General features: G+C 43.6%; 1 protein-coding gene across 2 annotated transcripts in view; it reads right to left on the bottom strand.

Moving 5' to 3' along the window:
* The window catches only part of LOC124360576 (iron-sulfur protein NUBPL), a 59,180-nt gene that overhangs the window by 21,620 nt on the left and 21,094 nt on the right, over positions 1 to 16,466 (bottom strand). Inside the window, exon 1 of one of the 2 annotated variants that reach the window (XM_046814302.1) lies at positions 2,051 to 2,278. The exons of the other annotated variant lie outside the window; for it this stretch is intronic. Within the exon in view, the coding sequence (XP_046670258.1) occupies positions 2,051 to 2,110 (60 nt within the window). The 5' untranslated portion in view covers positions 2,111 to 2,278. Of the gene's footprint in view, positions 1 to 2,050; positions 2,279 to 16,466 lie in introns of those variants that run through there. 2 annotated transcript variants of the gene reach the window in all.

Genomic DNA, 16,466 nt, shown 5'->3' with positions numbered 1-16,466 from the left:
ACTTCCACCCACTTCAAATTTAAACCCTCCTGGCAGAGCATCATGACTCCTCCTTTAGCAGTGTTCTCTCTACAGTAAAAACTGTTAATTTTGTACCCTTGTATATTAAGTCTATTCACTTCATTATTTTTCATATCATGTTCGGTTAATATTACAATCTGAGGATTTAATTCATCTAGGATGACTAGTAATTGTTCAATTCTTGAAGCTAGATGTTGTATATTTTGGTGGAAGATTGTTAGACTACAATCGATGATGATGAAAAATACATTCATAGGTACATAGTAGACTACATACTGAATGTGTATGCAAAGTTTGATCAAAATCGGTTATCAAGTTCGCTCAGTGATACGGATTTTGTCATCAAGGAATCTGCCTGCTCCAAAAATTCAATGGGTTCAACTGTACAAAGTACGTCTGTCAATGGTATCCATTATAAGTTTGGAATAGCAGGGTGCAGAAATGTAATTTTACTTCATCTTCTTCCCTCATCTTCTTCCCTCATTCTTCTCCAACACATACCCTAGCCACCACTTTTGGTCATGTGTAGGGTTTGTTTATATATCCATTTCTGCCACTTTTAGTTTTTCAGGGCATTTTTGGATGTTAACTAATTCCTTTGTTGTATTTCAAAGAATATTTTTACATAAATTTTGAGTGGGGAAGGTAAAATTAATTCCAGACAAATTTCTATCTACCCACTCATATATTGGGAAAGGAGTTAAAAATTGAAACCGTTTGAAATATTTAAGGGAAGATTAGCAATCGCATAATCTATAAGAGGACTACCTTCACCAAATTTCATCAAAATCTGAGGTGGTCATGTTTATACCCTGTGTTGATTTAATATGGAATGACCCGTTGATGTAAATAAAGATTAGCTAATTTAGTAACACTGTGTATATTGTGGATTTAATTATTTATAACTTTTTCCTAGCTCCAGTTCTAATTGCTTGTTTGATCGTTATAGCTCCTTTATTATTTATGAGATTGTCACTATGTGTATTACATTAATTATTTTAATTTCAAGTATGATTGTTATTATGAATATGGATATGTTGATATGATAGATAGACTCGTATTCGAGAGAAGAATATTAAAGTATCGATGACTACACTGATCGATATATATATAAACCGGTCTCCTTATTGTACTCTACCTTTAGTTTGTTCTGTGGATGGAATCTATGGACAGTTTTACACTGCTTATTTCATTAATAGCAAATTTAGGTATAATTAGGATGTTTTGTTACATCCTATAAGTTTGTGTGTTTAATACTAAGGTTAAAAAAATTTGACTTAGAGTTTAATTGGGTAGACTTTAATAAGCCGACTACACTTGTTATTCTGTTGTTTTTATTGAATGGTTCATGTTTTTATCTGGAGGAATAATTAGATATTAGAATTTATTTACTTAGCATCTAATTTCAACTTATTAGTTATAGTAATTTTAATGTAAACAATAAACATCAAGAAGTAACATATTTAGAGACTGAAAATTTCCCTGAATATGAAAAAAATATGCGAGATATTTCTTGTAAGTGAAGAGATTTGTTTAAGTGGCTTCAGCATGTGGGTTTGGGTCCTGGTAACCCATGGGGAGAATTCTTTCCTCCATTTCACAAAAGTGGTTACTCATTGATATCAAGCTTGGTTATAAATTATTAGAGGTTTCTTCATATCTAAGTCTAGGCCATAGTTGGTTTTGTAACTGTGTTAATTTTTTTTATTCTACGAGTATTCTGTACGATATTCTTGTTACAGTAATTTATTTTGTACGAAGTTGGATAATATATCGAACTATTCGATAAAAATAATTGAAAAACTAGTGTAGGCCGCTTCTTAGTCTCCCTGTTTAATTTATTCGAAACAAGTTCAAATATTTTACAATTGCTCCAGAAATCTAAATGTTGTAGTGAAACCTTAGAAAAATAGTAAAATTGGCTGACAATTACCAGTTGAAAATTAACAACTCTGGCACTAAAAGGATTCATAGTTGTATTTTGAATTGTGTAAATAGGTTATCTGAATTTAATTTAAGGTTAACTTACAGTTAATCTTGCATTTGAAAGAGTTTCCGATTGCAATTTTAGTACACTTAATTTCAGCATTGTTATCACAAACAAAATAAACGACACAAATGGTTTGCTGATTGCCAAATTACTTCTAAATAAAATTTATTCCGTAACTTCAGAATCTCATTTCCTTATAAACCTAGACTTCTTATCTACCACCGTGAAGTTAACGAGCTCCTCCCGTTTGTGTTCAATGTGGTGATCGTGACAGGCGGAGAGAAAAAGTGGGGATGGAGGGGCCCCTCCTGCCAACTAGAGATAGCCCGCGTATTAGAATAGTGGAATAAGCAGTCCGCGAGTTCTCGCTCTGTACTCCTCTGAATTTAATAGAGCCTGGTGGTGTAATATGTATATGTATGTATATGTATAAATGTAATATATATATTACATTTTCAAAAGCTGGATGCTGCAGGATGCAGCGCAATTAAATTTATTTCATTGAACCGTGATTTTACAACGTAATTAATGGCAGGCAATTACTCTTGTCTACATACAAATAAAACCAATACAACGGAGTATCGAAATACCAAAAAAAGACGTAAGGAAGTCTAATGTAACAAAGTAACTTCGTTACATTCAGTGGCGTAGCTATAAAACATTCGAGGGTGGATTAAACATCCAGGAGGATTAAAAAGAGCCCTACTTAGCATAGTAGTTAAAGAATTTATCTTCTGGGTCTCCAAACACAAAATCAACAATTATGTTGAGTTTTTTAATTGCATCTTTCGTATTAAAATGTAAACCAATAAAATTGTTTTCGTAACATTATATTTGGTTCATTGCATTTTCAACTGCCTTAATCAAATAAATATAATTTGTAGGTTACATTACTATTAGTTAGAAATTATTCGATAATTTCCATGTACTATAGATCAGATCAGCATTATAATCGCGTACGCCAGACGACACAAAATGACACTTATCAGGCTTGGTCGAAGTTGCATGCACAATTTCAAGTCTATAGCTTATTTCTCATTCTCTATATATCCAACAAACAGACAGAGAAATATATTGCTATTGCTATAAGTTAAAACTTGATCGTAATAATTTGAGGTTATTAAAATATGAATACTTAACAAAGTGTTTCAAATACTAAAGTTCTCAAAAAGAAAATACGATAAGATATCAAAGGACATGCCACAGAAAGGAGATATGAGGTCAACCAATACTGCAACCCTGCACCTGGCGTAGAAACGCTGGCTTGACTTATCACTAGTTTATCACGATATATATATATATATATATTTAAAACTAAATAATTTGAAGTGTTTCTCATTAAATGTAATGTTAATCTACGGCCAATAACTTCCAAAGGTAAGTTGGAGAAATTGATTTTGTAATGGGTACTGTAAAGATGAAATTGCTTTCAGATTAAAACGTATATAAATACCAGAGTTTTAAATAAACCACAGAGTAACCACTAGAGTTACAATAACAGGAACCACATTTTCATTTAGCTGGTTTATTTTGTAGTTTAGGCATATAGCTGGATGGACATATAGGCTTAAATGGCTATAGCCAATTTCAGCAAATTTCAGGGAGCGAAAACATTTTACAGAGAAATGTATATCATGTTTGTGGAATAGTTGATTTTAGTAAATTATGGAATGATATTAATAATCTATAGACAAATTTTGAATCTACAAAAATTACTAACAAAATTATCTTAAATTTAGTCCAAATAGAGGGGTGTTGGGGCTTGTTACACCCACAGTGGTAAAAACATTCGGGGCAAATTTCAACTTGAATGTGTTAAGCTGAAAATCATATTCGTTGTCGACGCAAGCTCTTAGTTGCTCCACTGGCAGAGCCATCTTAGTCATTTAGCAAATATTAATAATAGTAATTGTAATTATTGGAGTTGTAATTAATAGTAATAATTGTAAATAGTAATTTCTTTCAATTAAAGTAATTATTTGTCCTTATTGTAAATTAGCTTTAATAAAACATTATTAATTGTAACTAATAATCGTGTTGCTTATTTGTAAACCCACATAAGAATTATTTAGTTTGTAAAAACGTAAACATTGGTGTCAGAAGTGGGATTGATTTGTTAAAGCAACACTTTAGATATTATTTATTATTTATTTATTGTATTAATATTATTTTAAAGTAATAATATAATAAAACGATGGCTTCTAGTGGGTTTAAAGTTAGCAGATTTGAAAGTGGCTGATTTAAAACGGGAGTTAGAAGAAAGGGACTTAGATACTTCTGGGACAAAAACAGTTTTAGCTAATAGACTTAAACAGGCGATGATAGAAGCAGGTGAAGATCCCGAAATATTAATTTTTGAAACTGAAGCAAGTAAGCTTACCAAAGTGTTACAATCTAACTTAACTAAAAACATTGGAAGAAAAATTAAATAGTAATAGTAAAACATTGGAAGAAAAATTAAATAGTAATTGTGAAACACTTCAAAATGACTTGAAAAGTATGAAAGATGAATTAGCTACAGAGTTTAATTTAAAAATTTGTAGAGTTGAAGAGGAATTTAAAAAGCAACTAGAAGCAGGTATAAATGGTTGCTCCAAACAATTAGAAGACAAGTTAAATGATTATTCAAAAGAATTTGGTGATAGAATTAGGATCTTAGAGGAAATAGCTCAGAGAAACAAGGGCTCAGAAACCTGCACAGAATCCATTGTTAGCCCAGAAGATGGGAAAACCAGAATTAATTACGGAACCTCAGCTTAATTCATGTCCACCAATGAGTAATGCAGGGGTGCCAAACCTTCGACGGTAAGATGACCTGGGAGGATTTTCGGACACTGTTCGAGACTGCTGCCGCCGTCCACCGTTGGCCGTCATCAACAAAAGCGTCCATGCTCTGCCTTTCGCTGCGTGGAGACGCGCTAAAGGTCCTGCAGACCGTGCCACCTGCGGAGCGCCAAAACTACGGAGAACTGGTTAGACGACTGGAGATGCGGTTCGGACATAAGCACATGGAACTGGTCTACAGGTCTCAACTCAGGAGTCGCCACCAGAAGTCCAATGAATCACTGCAGGAATTTGAAGCTGATATCGCACGACTTGTAAGAGGTGCTTACTCTACTTGTGATGAGGCTGTCTGCGAGAACTTATCCATCGACAAATTCCTCGACGGCCTTCGAGACGCTGAAACACAGCAGGCTGTAAAGTTGGCTCGTCCTAAGACATTACACGAGGCGCTAACACAAGCACTAGAATTTGAAGCAGTAAAACAGTCTGTGCAAGGACATGCACGTCTTCGAGGGGTCTGCGTGGAAGAAGGTTTTAAGATAGAAGACGTAGTCCAGAGAGTGCTGGATGCGCTGAAGAACAGGAAGAAGGAAATCCGCTGCTGGAGTTGTGGAGAGTTGGGCCATCCCCGAAGCAAGTGCCAGATGGAGCCTCTCGGGGGCAGATGCAGGGAAAACTAAAAAGGGTTGACAGGAAGGGGGCAATTGTCAACCCAGCAAACTGAGGCCCCAGCCGACAGCATTATTGTGGCATCTTTGTCAGGACAGACTAACAGCTCTACATAGATGGATTTAGTCAACGGGAAGCCCAGAAGCCTTCTACTAGACACTGGGGCAACGATGACCATAGTAAATAGAGATGTTTGTTCACCTCCCAATAAAGTCACTCCAACAACCTGGACATTGAGGACTGCGACTGGGGACTTGGCCAGTGTTCACGGGGAGACAGTTGCCACCTTCTGCATCGGGAGTAACATGCTTTAAACATCGCACTCTCGTTGCTAACATCGAGGAGGACGTTATACTCGGCATGGACGTAATGATGAAAACTTGGCCTTCAATTAGACCTCAAGAAAGGGGTGACGACTGTTGGCGGAGAAGAAGTCGTCCTTCAGCTTAGAAAAAATCTTACTTCTTCGGTGCGGTTATTAAAAGATACCACACTGCCATCTCGTGCTCAGGAAGATCGTGAGAGCAGAAGTCGACAGAACTGTACCGGAAGGACAGAACTTAATGTTAGACCCAGCTGTAAACGAAGAGGAGCTTGGCCGAGGTGTCCTTGTAGGGAAGGACACTGTTTCAATCTTCCAGGGAAGTTCCAGTCTGCATAATGAACTTAAACGACTATCCTGTTACTTTAAAACAAGGCAAGCTCTTAGGTACCTGTTACTCAGTTTCTTCTGTATCGCAATCTGTTAGACAGACAGCATCCTGCCACAGAATCTTCCAGAAGACATAGCTAAATTTGTGAGAGATGCTTGCAAGGGAATGGACTTGGAACAAACTAAACAAGTAGCTAAGTTAATAACAGAGTACCAGGATGTTTTCGAAACTGCTACAGGGCCAAGAGGCAGGACGACTGTAGTTCAGCACAAGATAAATGTTGGAGACGCACAACCAATCCGCCAAATTCCTAGGAGACTACCCTGGGCGAAGAGGGAGGAAGCTGAGCAAATAACAAAGGAGATGGAGCGAGATGGGGTGATCGAGCCTTCCAGCAGTCCATGGAATTCGCCGGTGGTACTAGTGAAGAAGAAGGATGGGACTTCTAGGTTCTGCGTGGACTACCGACTACTCAATAACGTCACCAAGAAGGACAGTTACCCTTTACCGCGGATCGACGGACACACTGGATGCTCTGGGAGGCGGCAAGTTCTTCTCGACCCTGGACATGAAGAGTGGGTACTGGCAAGTAGAGATTGCTCCAGAGGACAAGGAGAAAACGGCATTTTCCATAGGGAATGGAAACGGACTGTGGCAGTTCACCGTGATGCCTTTTGGACTATGCAATGCACCAGCTACCTTCGAGAGATTAATGGAGAAACGTGCTTAGAGGTCTAACTTGGGAAACCTGTCTAGTGTATCTGGATGATATCATAGTCATTGGAAAGACGTTTAAAGACCATCTTCAGAAACCTGGAAAAGATCTTTATAAGGCTTCGTTCTGCCAACTTGAAGCTTAACCTGAAGAAGTGCAACTTATTTAAAAATAAGGTAAACTATCTCGGACATGTAGTCTCGTCAGAAGGAGTCTCTGTGGATCCAGAGAAGATACGAGCGATAAAGGAATGGCCCACACCACGTAACAAACATGAGGTAAGAAGTTTCCTCGGGCTGTGCACCTATTACCGCCACTTCGTGAAGGGTTATGCCGATATTGCTAAGCCACTGACCAAGCTCACGGAAGAACAGCGCAAGTTTTGAATGGACCTCAGAGTCGAGTGAAGCATTTGGGATACTCAAGACTGCTCTCTGTAGTGCTCCGATCTTGGGATTTCCCTCGCTTTGGAGAAAAGTTCATTGTCGACACTGACGCCAGCGACGTGGGCATAGGAGGAGTACTCTCGCAAGTTCAGGATGGCCAGGAAACCGTGGTAGCCTATTTCAGCAGAACACTATCTAAAGGCCGAAAGGAATTACTGCGTCACAAGGAGGGAACTGCTAGCAGTCGTGAAGTCCCTAGAACACTTTCATAAATACCTCTATGGACAACCTTTCCATTTAAGGACAGATCACTCCGCCCTGACTTGGCTACTGAACTTCAAGAACTTGGAGGGGCAGACAGCGCGATGGGTGCAGCGGCTTCAGGAGTACAACTTCACGTCTGAACACCGACAAGGGAAGAAACATTCCAACGCTGATGCTCTGTCACGTCGTCCTTGTCCAGAAGGCTGTAAGCACTGCTCCAAGGTAGAAGAAAAGAATCCTTCGGCAGAAGTACGTTGTGTCACCGTGGAGCCTGCTAGTGGATGGGAAATGAGTGAACTTCGGAACGAGCAGCTAGGAGACACGGAGATCGGACCACTCCTGCGAGAGGTGGAAGCTGGAACTCGACCTAGTTGGGAAGACATCGCGGCTAGAGATCACCTATACAAGAGCTACTGGGCACAGTGGGGACTCTATGAAGATCAAGAACGGAGTACTAATAAGGATCTGGGAAGCTCCTAACGGGAAGAGGAAAATCGAACAGATCGTACTCCCAAGAAGTAAGAGGAGGGAAGTCCTTATGGAGTTGCATAACGGAGCGTCTGGAGGTCATCTTGGTGTCAACAAGACAGTGGAAAAGTTGCGACAACGGTTCTACTGCTGCACCTTAGGGCTGATGTTGAGAAATTGGTGCCGCCAATGTGATGTATGTGCTGGAAGCCGAGGGGCCTCAAACAAGAAGTCGAGGCAGGATGCGGCAGTACAACGTTGGATCACCTTCGAGAGGATCGCCATCGACATCGCTGGACCATTTCCCGTGACAGACGCAGGGAATAAATATCTCCTGGTGGCCATGGATTACTTCACGAAATGGCCAGAAGTATACGCCATACCAAACCAGGAGGCATCTACTGTGGCAGGATGCTTGGTGAACGACTTCGTCTGCCGGTACGGGGTACCCGTGAGCTACACAGCGACCAAGGGACGAACTTCGGTTCTATCTTGATGAGGGATGTTCTTCAGCGTCTGGGAGTGCATAAGACACGGACAACCCCGCTTCACCCGCAATCCGATGGGATGGTTGAGAGATACATCAAGACTCTCGTCGGTCATCTCAGGAAGGTTGTCTCCACCAGCCAGCGGGATTGGGATAAGAAGGTGCCAGTTTTTCTGCTGGCCTACAGATCTTCTAGCCATGAAACAACTGGTGTTACCCCAGCAAGAATGGTCTTCGGAAGAGAAACTTCGGCTACCAAGTTGATCTCATGTTCGGCCTACCACCTGACAAGGAGAGGCCAGCGACTGACTTCGCCTCGGAACTCGTTGATTCAATTGCACGACACTCACGAGTTTGCTCGCCAGCACCTGAAGGTCGCCAGTGACAAGATGAAGGCTCGCTACGACCGACAAGCCAACTCAGCTGGATTCCAGGAGAACAACTTGGTTTGGCTCTACAGTCCCCTGCGGAGGAAGGGAAGGTGCCCAAAGCTTCAACAGGACTGGATTGGACCTTATCGTGTGGTGACACGAATCAACGACGTGGTCTACCGAATCCAAAGACACCCAAGAGGCAAGATGCTCGTCGTCCACCTAGATCGTCTAGCGTCTTACCATGGTTCCAACACTGATCGGGACGATCAGCCTTAAGGAGAGGGCAGTGTCACGGAGCTGGCCGTCGCGCGGCCGGCTGCGGTGGCGGCCTGGCTGTTGACGTAAGGGACCGCCATAAATCCTTCTGCGAGAGCCATCAACACCCTCATAAATGGCTGGGCCAGTCCTTTCTTCTGAATAGGCTGATGACAATAGAAAGTCTAGAGCAGTCTTCCTGGTAAAAGACTCACTGCCCATTGATTCCGGAATCTTCTAGACCTTCCAGAGCCCACCGGTATAGACCCTTCTAGCAAGAATGCTAGAAGGTTATATAAGGCCGTCTACTGGGGAGCCGGGGGGACTTGTGAGGACCAGTGAGGCAGTGTAGTGAGTGTCGTGACACGGATCCTGTGATAGTGAGTGCCTGCGGAGATACTGCTGTGGGAATCGTCGCATCGTGGGATCGACCGGAAGATTCAGCGCAGTATTGGACAACTCCTGTGGAAGGATACGACACCGGGGAAACCGTAAGCAAATTGGACTTAAGCAGAAGAGACAGTAAAGCCACTTGTTAATTAGCTATATTTGTGATTGCAAATAATATTAGTTTTGCAGAAGCCATCTTAGTCATTTAGCAAATATTAATAATAGTAATTGTAATTATTGGAGTTGTAATTAATAGTAATAATTGTAAATAGTAATTTCTTTCAATTAAAGTAATTATTTGTCCTTATTGTAAATTAGCTTTAATAAACATTATTAATTGTAACTAATAATCGTGTTGCTCATTTGTAAACCACATAAGAATTATTTAGTTTGTAAAAACGTAACATTGGACAGCAAACTGAGGCCCAGCCGACAGCATTATTGTGGCATCTTTGTCAGGACAGACTAACAGCCTCTACCAATGTTACGTTTTTACAAACTAAATAATTCTTATGTGGGTTTACAAATAAGCAACACGATTATTAGTTACAATTAATAATGTTTATTAAAGCTAATTTACAATAAGGACAAATAATTACTTTAATTGAAAGAAATTACTATTTACAATTATTACTATTAATTACAACTCCAATAATTACAATTACTATTATTGATATTTGCTAAATGACTAAGATGGCTTCTGCAAAACTAATATTATTTGCAATCACAAATATAGCTAATTACAAGCGGCTTTTACTGTCTCTTCTGCTTAAGTCCAATTGCTTACGGTTTCCCCGGTGTCGTATCCTTCCACAGGAGTTGTCCAATACTGCGCTGAATCTTCCGGTCGATCCCACGATGCGACGATTCCCACAGCAGTATCTCCGCAGGCAACTCACTATCACAGGATCCGTGTCACGACACTCACTACACTGCCTCACTGGTACTCACAACTCCCGGCTCCCCAGTAGACGGCCTTATATAACCTTCTAGCATTCTTGCTAGAAGGGTCTATACCGGTGGGCTCTGGAAGGTCTAGAAGATTCCGGAATCAATGGGGCAGTGAGTCTTTTACCAGGAAGACTGCTCTAGACTTTCTATTGTCATCAGCCTATTCAGAAGAAAGGACTGGCCCAGCCATTTATGAGGGTGTTGATGGCTCTCGCAGAAGGATTTATGGCGGTCCCTTACGTCAACAGCCAGGCCGCCACCGCAGCCGCCGCGCGACGGCCAGCTCCGTGACACTGCCCTCTCCTTAAGGCTGATCGTCCCGATCAGTGTTGGAACCATGGTAAGACGCTAGACGATCTAGGTGGACGACGAGCATCTTGCCTCTTGGGTGTCTTTGGATTCGGTAGACCACGTCGTTGATTCGTGTCACCACACGATAAGGTCCAATCCAGTCCTGTTGAAGCTTTGGGCACCTTCCCTTCCTCCGCAGGGGACTGTAGAGCCAAACCAAGTTGTTCTCCTGGAATCCAGCTGAGTTGGCTTGTCGGTCGTAGCGAGCCTTCATCTTGTCACTGGCGACCTTCAGGTGCTGGCGAGCAAACTCGTGAGTGTCGTTGCAATTGATCAACGAGTTCCGAGGCGAAGTCAGTCGCTGGCCTCTCCTTGTCAGGTGGTAGGCCGAAACATGAGATCACTTGGTAGCCGAAGTTCTCTTCCGAAGACCATTCTTGCTGGGGTAACACCAGTTGTTTCATGGTCTAGAAGATCTGTAGGCCAGCAGAAAAACTGGCACCTTTTATCCCAATCCCGCTGGCTGGTGGAGACAACCTTCTGAGATGACGACGAGAGTCTTGATGTATCTCTCAACCATCCCATCGGATTGCGGGTGAAGCGGGGTTGTCCGTGTCTTATGCACTCCCAGACGCTGAAGAACATCCCTCATCAAGATAGAACCGAAGTTCGTCCCTTGGTCGCTGTGTAGCTCACGGGGTACCCCGTACCGGCAGACGAAGTCGTTCACCAGCATCCTGCCACAGTAGATGCCTCCTGGTTTGGTATGGCGTATACTTCTGGCCATTTCGTGAAGTAATCCATGGCCACCAGGAGATATTTATTCCCTGCGTCTGTCACGGGAAATGGTCCAGCGATGTCGATGGCGATCCTCTCGAAGGGTGATCAACGTTGTACTGCCGCATCCTGCCTCGACTTCTTGTTTGAGGCCTCGGCTTCCAGCACATACATCACATTGGCGGCACCATTTCTCAACATCAGCCCTAAGGTGCAGCCAGTAGAACCGTTGTCGCAACTTTTCCACTGTCTTGTTGACACCAAGATGACCTCCAGACGCTCCGTTATGCAAACTCCATAAGGACTTCCCTCCTCTTACTTCTTGGGAGTACGATCTGTTCGATTTTCCTCTTCCCGTTAGGAGCTTCCCAGATCCTTATTAGTACTCCGTTCTTGATCTTCATAGAGTCCCACTGTGCCCAGTAGCTCTTGTATAGGTGATCTCTAGCCGCGATGTCTTCCCAACTAGGTCGAGTTCCAGCTTCCACCTCTCGCAGGAGTGGTCCGATCTCCGTGTCTCCTAGCTGCTCGTTCCGAAGTTCACTCATTTCCCATCCACTAGCAGGCTCCACGGTGACACAACGTACTTCTGCCGAAGGATTCTTTTCTTCTACCTTGGAGCAGTGCTTACAGCCTTCTGGACAAGGACGACGTGACAGAGCATCAGCGTTGGAATGTTTCTTCCCTTGTCGGTGTTCAGACGTGAAGTTGTACTCCTGAAGCCGCTGCACCCATCGCGCTGTCTGCCCCTCCAAGTTCTTGAAGTTCAGTAGCCAAGTCAGGGCGGAGTGATCTGTCCTTAAATGGAAAGGTTGTCCATAGAGGTATTTATGAAAGTGTTATTCTAGGGACTTCACGACTGCTAGCAGTTCCCTCCTTGTGACGCAGTAATTCCTTTCGGCCTTAGATAGTGTTCTGCTGAAATAGGCTACCACGGTTTCCTGGCCATCCTGAACTTGCGAGAGTACTCCTCCTATGCCCACGTCGCTGGCGTCAGTGTCGACAATGAACTTTTCTCCAAAGCGAGGGAATCCCAAGATCGGAGCACTACAGAGAGCAGTCTTGAGTATCCCAAATGCTTCACTCGACTCTGAGGTCCATTCAAACTTGCGCTGTTCTTCCGTGAGCTTGGTCAGTGGCTTAGCCAATATCGTCATAACCCTTCACGAAGCGGCGGTAATAGGTGCACAGCCCGAGGAAACTTCTTACCTCATGTTTGTTACGTGGTGTGGGCCATTCCTTTATCGCTCGTATCTTCTCTGGATCCACAGAGACTCCTTCTGACGAGACTACATGTCCGAGATAGTTTACCTTATTTTTAAATAAGTTGCACTTCTTCAGGTTAAGCTTCAAGTTGGCAGAACGAAGCCTTATAAAGATCTTTTCCAGGTTCTGAAGATGGTCTTTAAACGTCTTTCCAATGACTATGATATCATCCAGATACACTAGACAGGTTTCCCAAGTTAGACCTCTAAGCACGTTCTCCATTAATCTCTCGAAGGTAGCTGGTGCATTGCATAGTCCAAAAGGCATCACGGTGAACTGCCACAGTCCGTTTCCATTCCCTATGGAAAATGCCGTTTTCTCTTGTCCTCTGGAGCAATCTCTACTTGCCAGTACCCACTCTTCATGTCCAGGGTCGAGAAGAACTTGCCGCCTCCCCAGAGCATCCAGTGTGTCGTCGATCCGCGGTAAAGGGTAACTGTCCTTCTTGGTGACGTTATTGAGTAGTCGGTAGTCCACGCAGAACCTAGAAAGAAGTCCCATCCTTCTTCTTCACTAGTACCACCGGCGAATTCCATGGACTGCTGGAAGGCTCGATCACCCATCTCGCTCCATCTCCTTTGTTATTTGCTCAGCTTCCTCCTCTTCGCCCAGGGTAGTCTCCTAGGAATTTGGCGGATTGGTTGTGCGTCTCCAACATTTATCTTGTGCTGAACTACAGTCGTCCTGCCTCTTGGCCCTGTAGCAGTTTCGAAAAACATCCTGGTACTCTGTTATTAACTTAGCTACTTGTTTAGTTTGTTCCAAGTCCATTCCCTTGCAAGCATCTCTCACAAATTTAGCTATGTCTTCTGGAAGATTCTTGTGGCAGGATGCTGTCTGTCTAACAGATTGCGATACAGAAGAAACTGAGTAACAGGTACCTAAGAGCTTGCCTTGTTTTAAAGTAACAGGATAGTCGTTTAAGTTCATTACGCAGACTGGAACTTCCCTGGAAGATTGAAACAGTGTCTTCCCTACAAGGACACCTCGGCCAAGCTCCTCTTCGTTTTACAGCTGGGTCTAACATTAAGTTCTGTCCTTCCGGTACAGTTCTGTCGACTTCTGCTCTCACGATCTTCTGAGCACGAGATGGCAGTGTGGTATCTTTTAATAACCGCACCGAAGAAGTAAGATTTTTTTCTAAGCTGAAGGACGACTTCTTCTCCGCCAACAGTCGTCACCCCTTTCTTGAGGTCTAATTGAAGGCCAAGTTTTCATCATTACGTCCATGCCGAGTATAACGTCCTCCTCGATGTTAGCAACGAGAGTGCGATGTTTAAAGCATGTACTCCCGATGCAGAAGGTGGCAACTGTCTCCCCGTGAACACTGGCCAAGTCCCCAGTCGCAGTCCTCAATGTCCAGGTTGTTGGAGTGACTTTATTGGGAGGTGAACAAACATCTCTATTTACTATGGTCATCGTTGCCCCAGTGTCTAGTAGAAGGCTTCTGGGCTTCCCGTTGACTAATCCATCTATGTAGAGGCTGTTAGTCTGTCCTGACAAAGATGCCACAATAATGCTGTCGGCTGGGGCCTCAGTTTGCTGTCCAATGTTACGTTTTTACAAACTAAATAATTCTTATGTGGGTTTACAAATTGAGCAACACGATTATTAGTTACAATTAATAATGTTTATTAAAGCTAATTTACAATAAGGACAAATAATTACTTTTAATTGAAAGAAATTACTATTTTACAATTATTACTATTAATTACAACTCCAATAATTACAATTACTATTATTAATATTTGCTAAAATGACTAAGATGGCTTCTGCAAAACTAATATTATTTGCAATCACAAATATAGCTAATTAACAAGTGGCTTTACTGTCTCTTCTGCTTAAGTCCAATTTGCTTACGGTTTTCCCCGGTGTCGTATCCTTCCACAGGAGTTGTCCAATACTGCGCTGAATCTTCCGGTCGATCCCACGATGCGACGATTCCCACAGCAGTATCTCCGCAGGCACTCACTATCACAGGATCCGTGTCACGACACCCACTACACTGCCTCACTGGTACTCACAACTCCTCCGGCTCCCCAGTAGACGGCCTTATATAACCTTCTAGCATTCTTGCTAGAAGGGTCTATACCGGTGGGCTCTGGAAGGTCTAGAAGATTCCGGAGTCAATGGGCAGTGAGTCTTTTACCAGGAAGACTGCTCTAGACTTTCTATTGTCATCAGCCTATTCAGAGAAAAAGGACTGGCCCAGCCATTTATGAGGGTGTTGATGGCTCTCGCAGAAGGATTTATGGCGGTCCCTTACGTCAACAGCCAGGCCGCCACCGCAGCCGCCGCGCGACGGCCAGCTCCGTGACACTGCCCTTCTCCTTAAGGCTGATCGTCCCCGATCAGTGTTGGAAACCATGGTAAGACGCTAGACGATCTAGGTGGACGGACGAGCATCTTGCCTCTTGGGTGTCTTTGGATGTCGGTAGACCACGTCGTTGATTCGTGTCACCACACACGATAAGGTCCAATCCAGTCCTGTTGAAGCTTTGGGCACCTTCCCTTCACTCCGCAGGGGACTGTAGAGCCAAACCAAGTTTGTTCTCCTGGAATCCAGCTGAGTTGGCTTGTCGGTCGTAGCGAGCCTTCATCTTGTCACTGGCGACCTTTCAGGTGCTGGCGAGCAAACTCGTGAGTGTCGTGCAATTGATCAAACGAGTTCCGAGGCGAAGTCAGTCGCTGGCCTCTCCTTGTCAGGTGGTAGGCCGAACATGAGATCACTTGGTAGCCGAAGTTCTCTTCCGAAGACCATTCTTGCTGGGGTAACACCAGTTGTTTTCATGGCTAGAAGATCTGTAGGCCAGCAGAAAAACTGGCACCTTCTTATCCCAATCCGCTGGCTGGTGGAGACAACTTTCCTGAGATGACCGACGAGAGTCTTGATGTATCTCTCAACCATCCCATCGGATTGCGGGTGAAGCGGGGTTGTCCGTGTCTTATGCACTCCCAGACGCTGAAGAACATCCCTCATCAAGATAGAACCGAAGTTCGTCCCTTGGTCGCTGTGTAGCTCACGGGGTACCCCGTACGGCAGACGAAGTCGTTCACCAAGCATCCTGCCACAGTAGATGCCTCCTGGTTTGGTATGGCGTATACTTCTGGCCATTTCGTGAAGTAATCCATGGCCACCAGGAGATATTTATTCCCTGCGTCTGTCACGGGAAATGGTCCAGCGATGTCGATGGCGATCCTCTCGAAGGGTGATCCAACGTTGTACTGCCGCATCCTGCCTCGACTTCTTGTTTGAGGCCCTCGGCTTCCAAGCACATACATCACATTGGCGGGCACCATTTCTCAACATCAGCCCTAAGGTGCAGCCAGTAGAACCGTTGTCTCAACTTTTCCACTGTCTTGTTGACACCAAGATGACCTCCAGACGCTCCGTTATGCAACTCCATAAGGGACTTCCCTCCTCTTACTTCTTGGGAGTACGATCTGTTCGATTTTCCTCTTCCCGTTAGGAGCTTCCCAGATCCTTATTAGTACTCCGTTCTTGATCTTCATAGAGTCCCACTGTGCCCCAGTAGCTCTTGTATAGGTGATCTCTAGCCGCGATGTCTTCCCAACTAGGTCGAGTTCCAGCTTCCACCTCTCGCAGGAGTGGTCCGATCTCCGTGTCTCCTAGCTGCTCGTTCCGAAGTTCACTCATTTCCCATCCACTAGCAGGCTCCACTTTATCGTCCAGACAGTCTAGTGCATCAATGTTGCAGTCATCA

Source organism: Homalodisca vitripennis, chromosome 4 (assembly GCF_021130785.1).
Source record: "Homalodisca vitripennis isolate AUS2020 chromosome 4, UT_GWSS_2.1, whole genome shotgun sequence".
NCBI classification, from domain to species: Eukaryota; Metazoa; Arthropoda; class Insecta; order Hemiptera; family Cicadellidae; genus Homalodisca; species Homalodisca vitripennis.
This window is presented reverse-complemented; position numbering and strand designations above follow the sequence as displayed.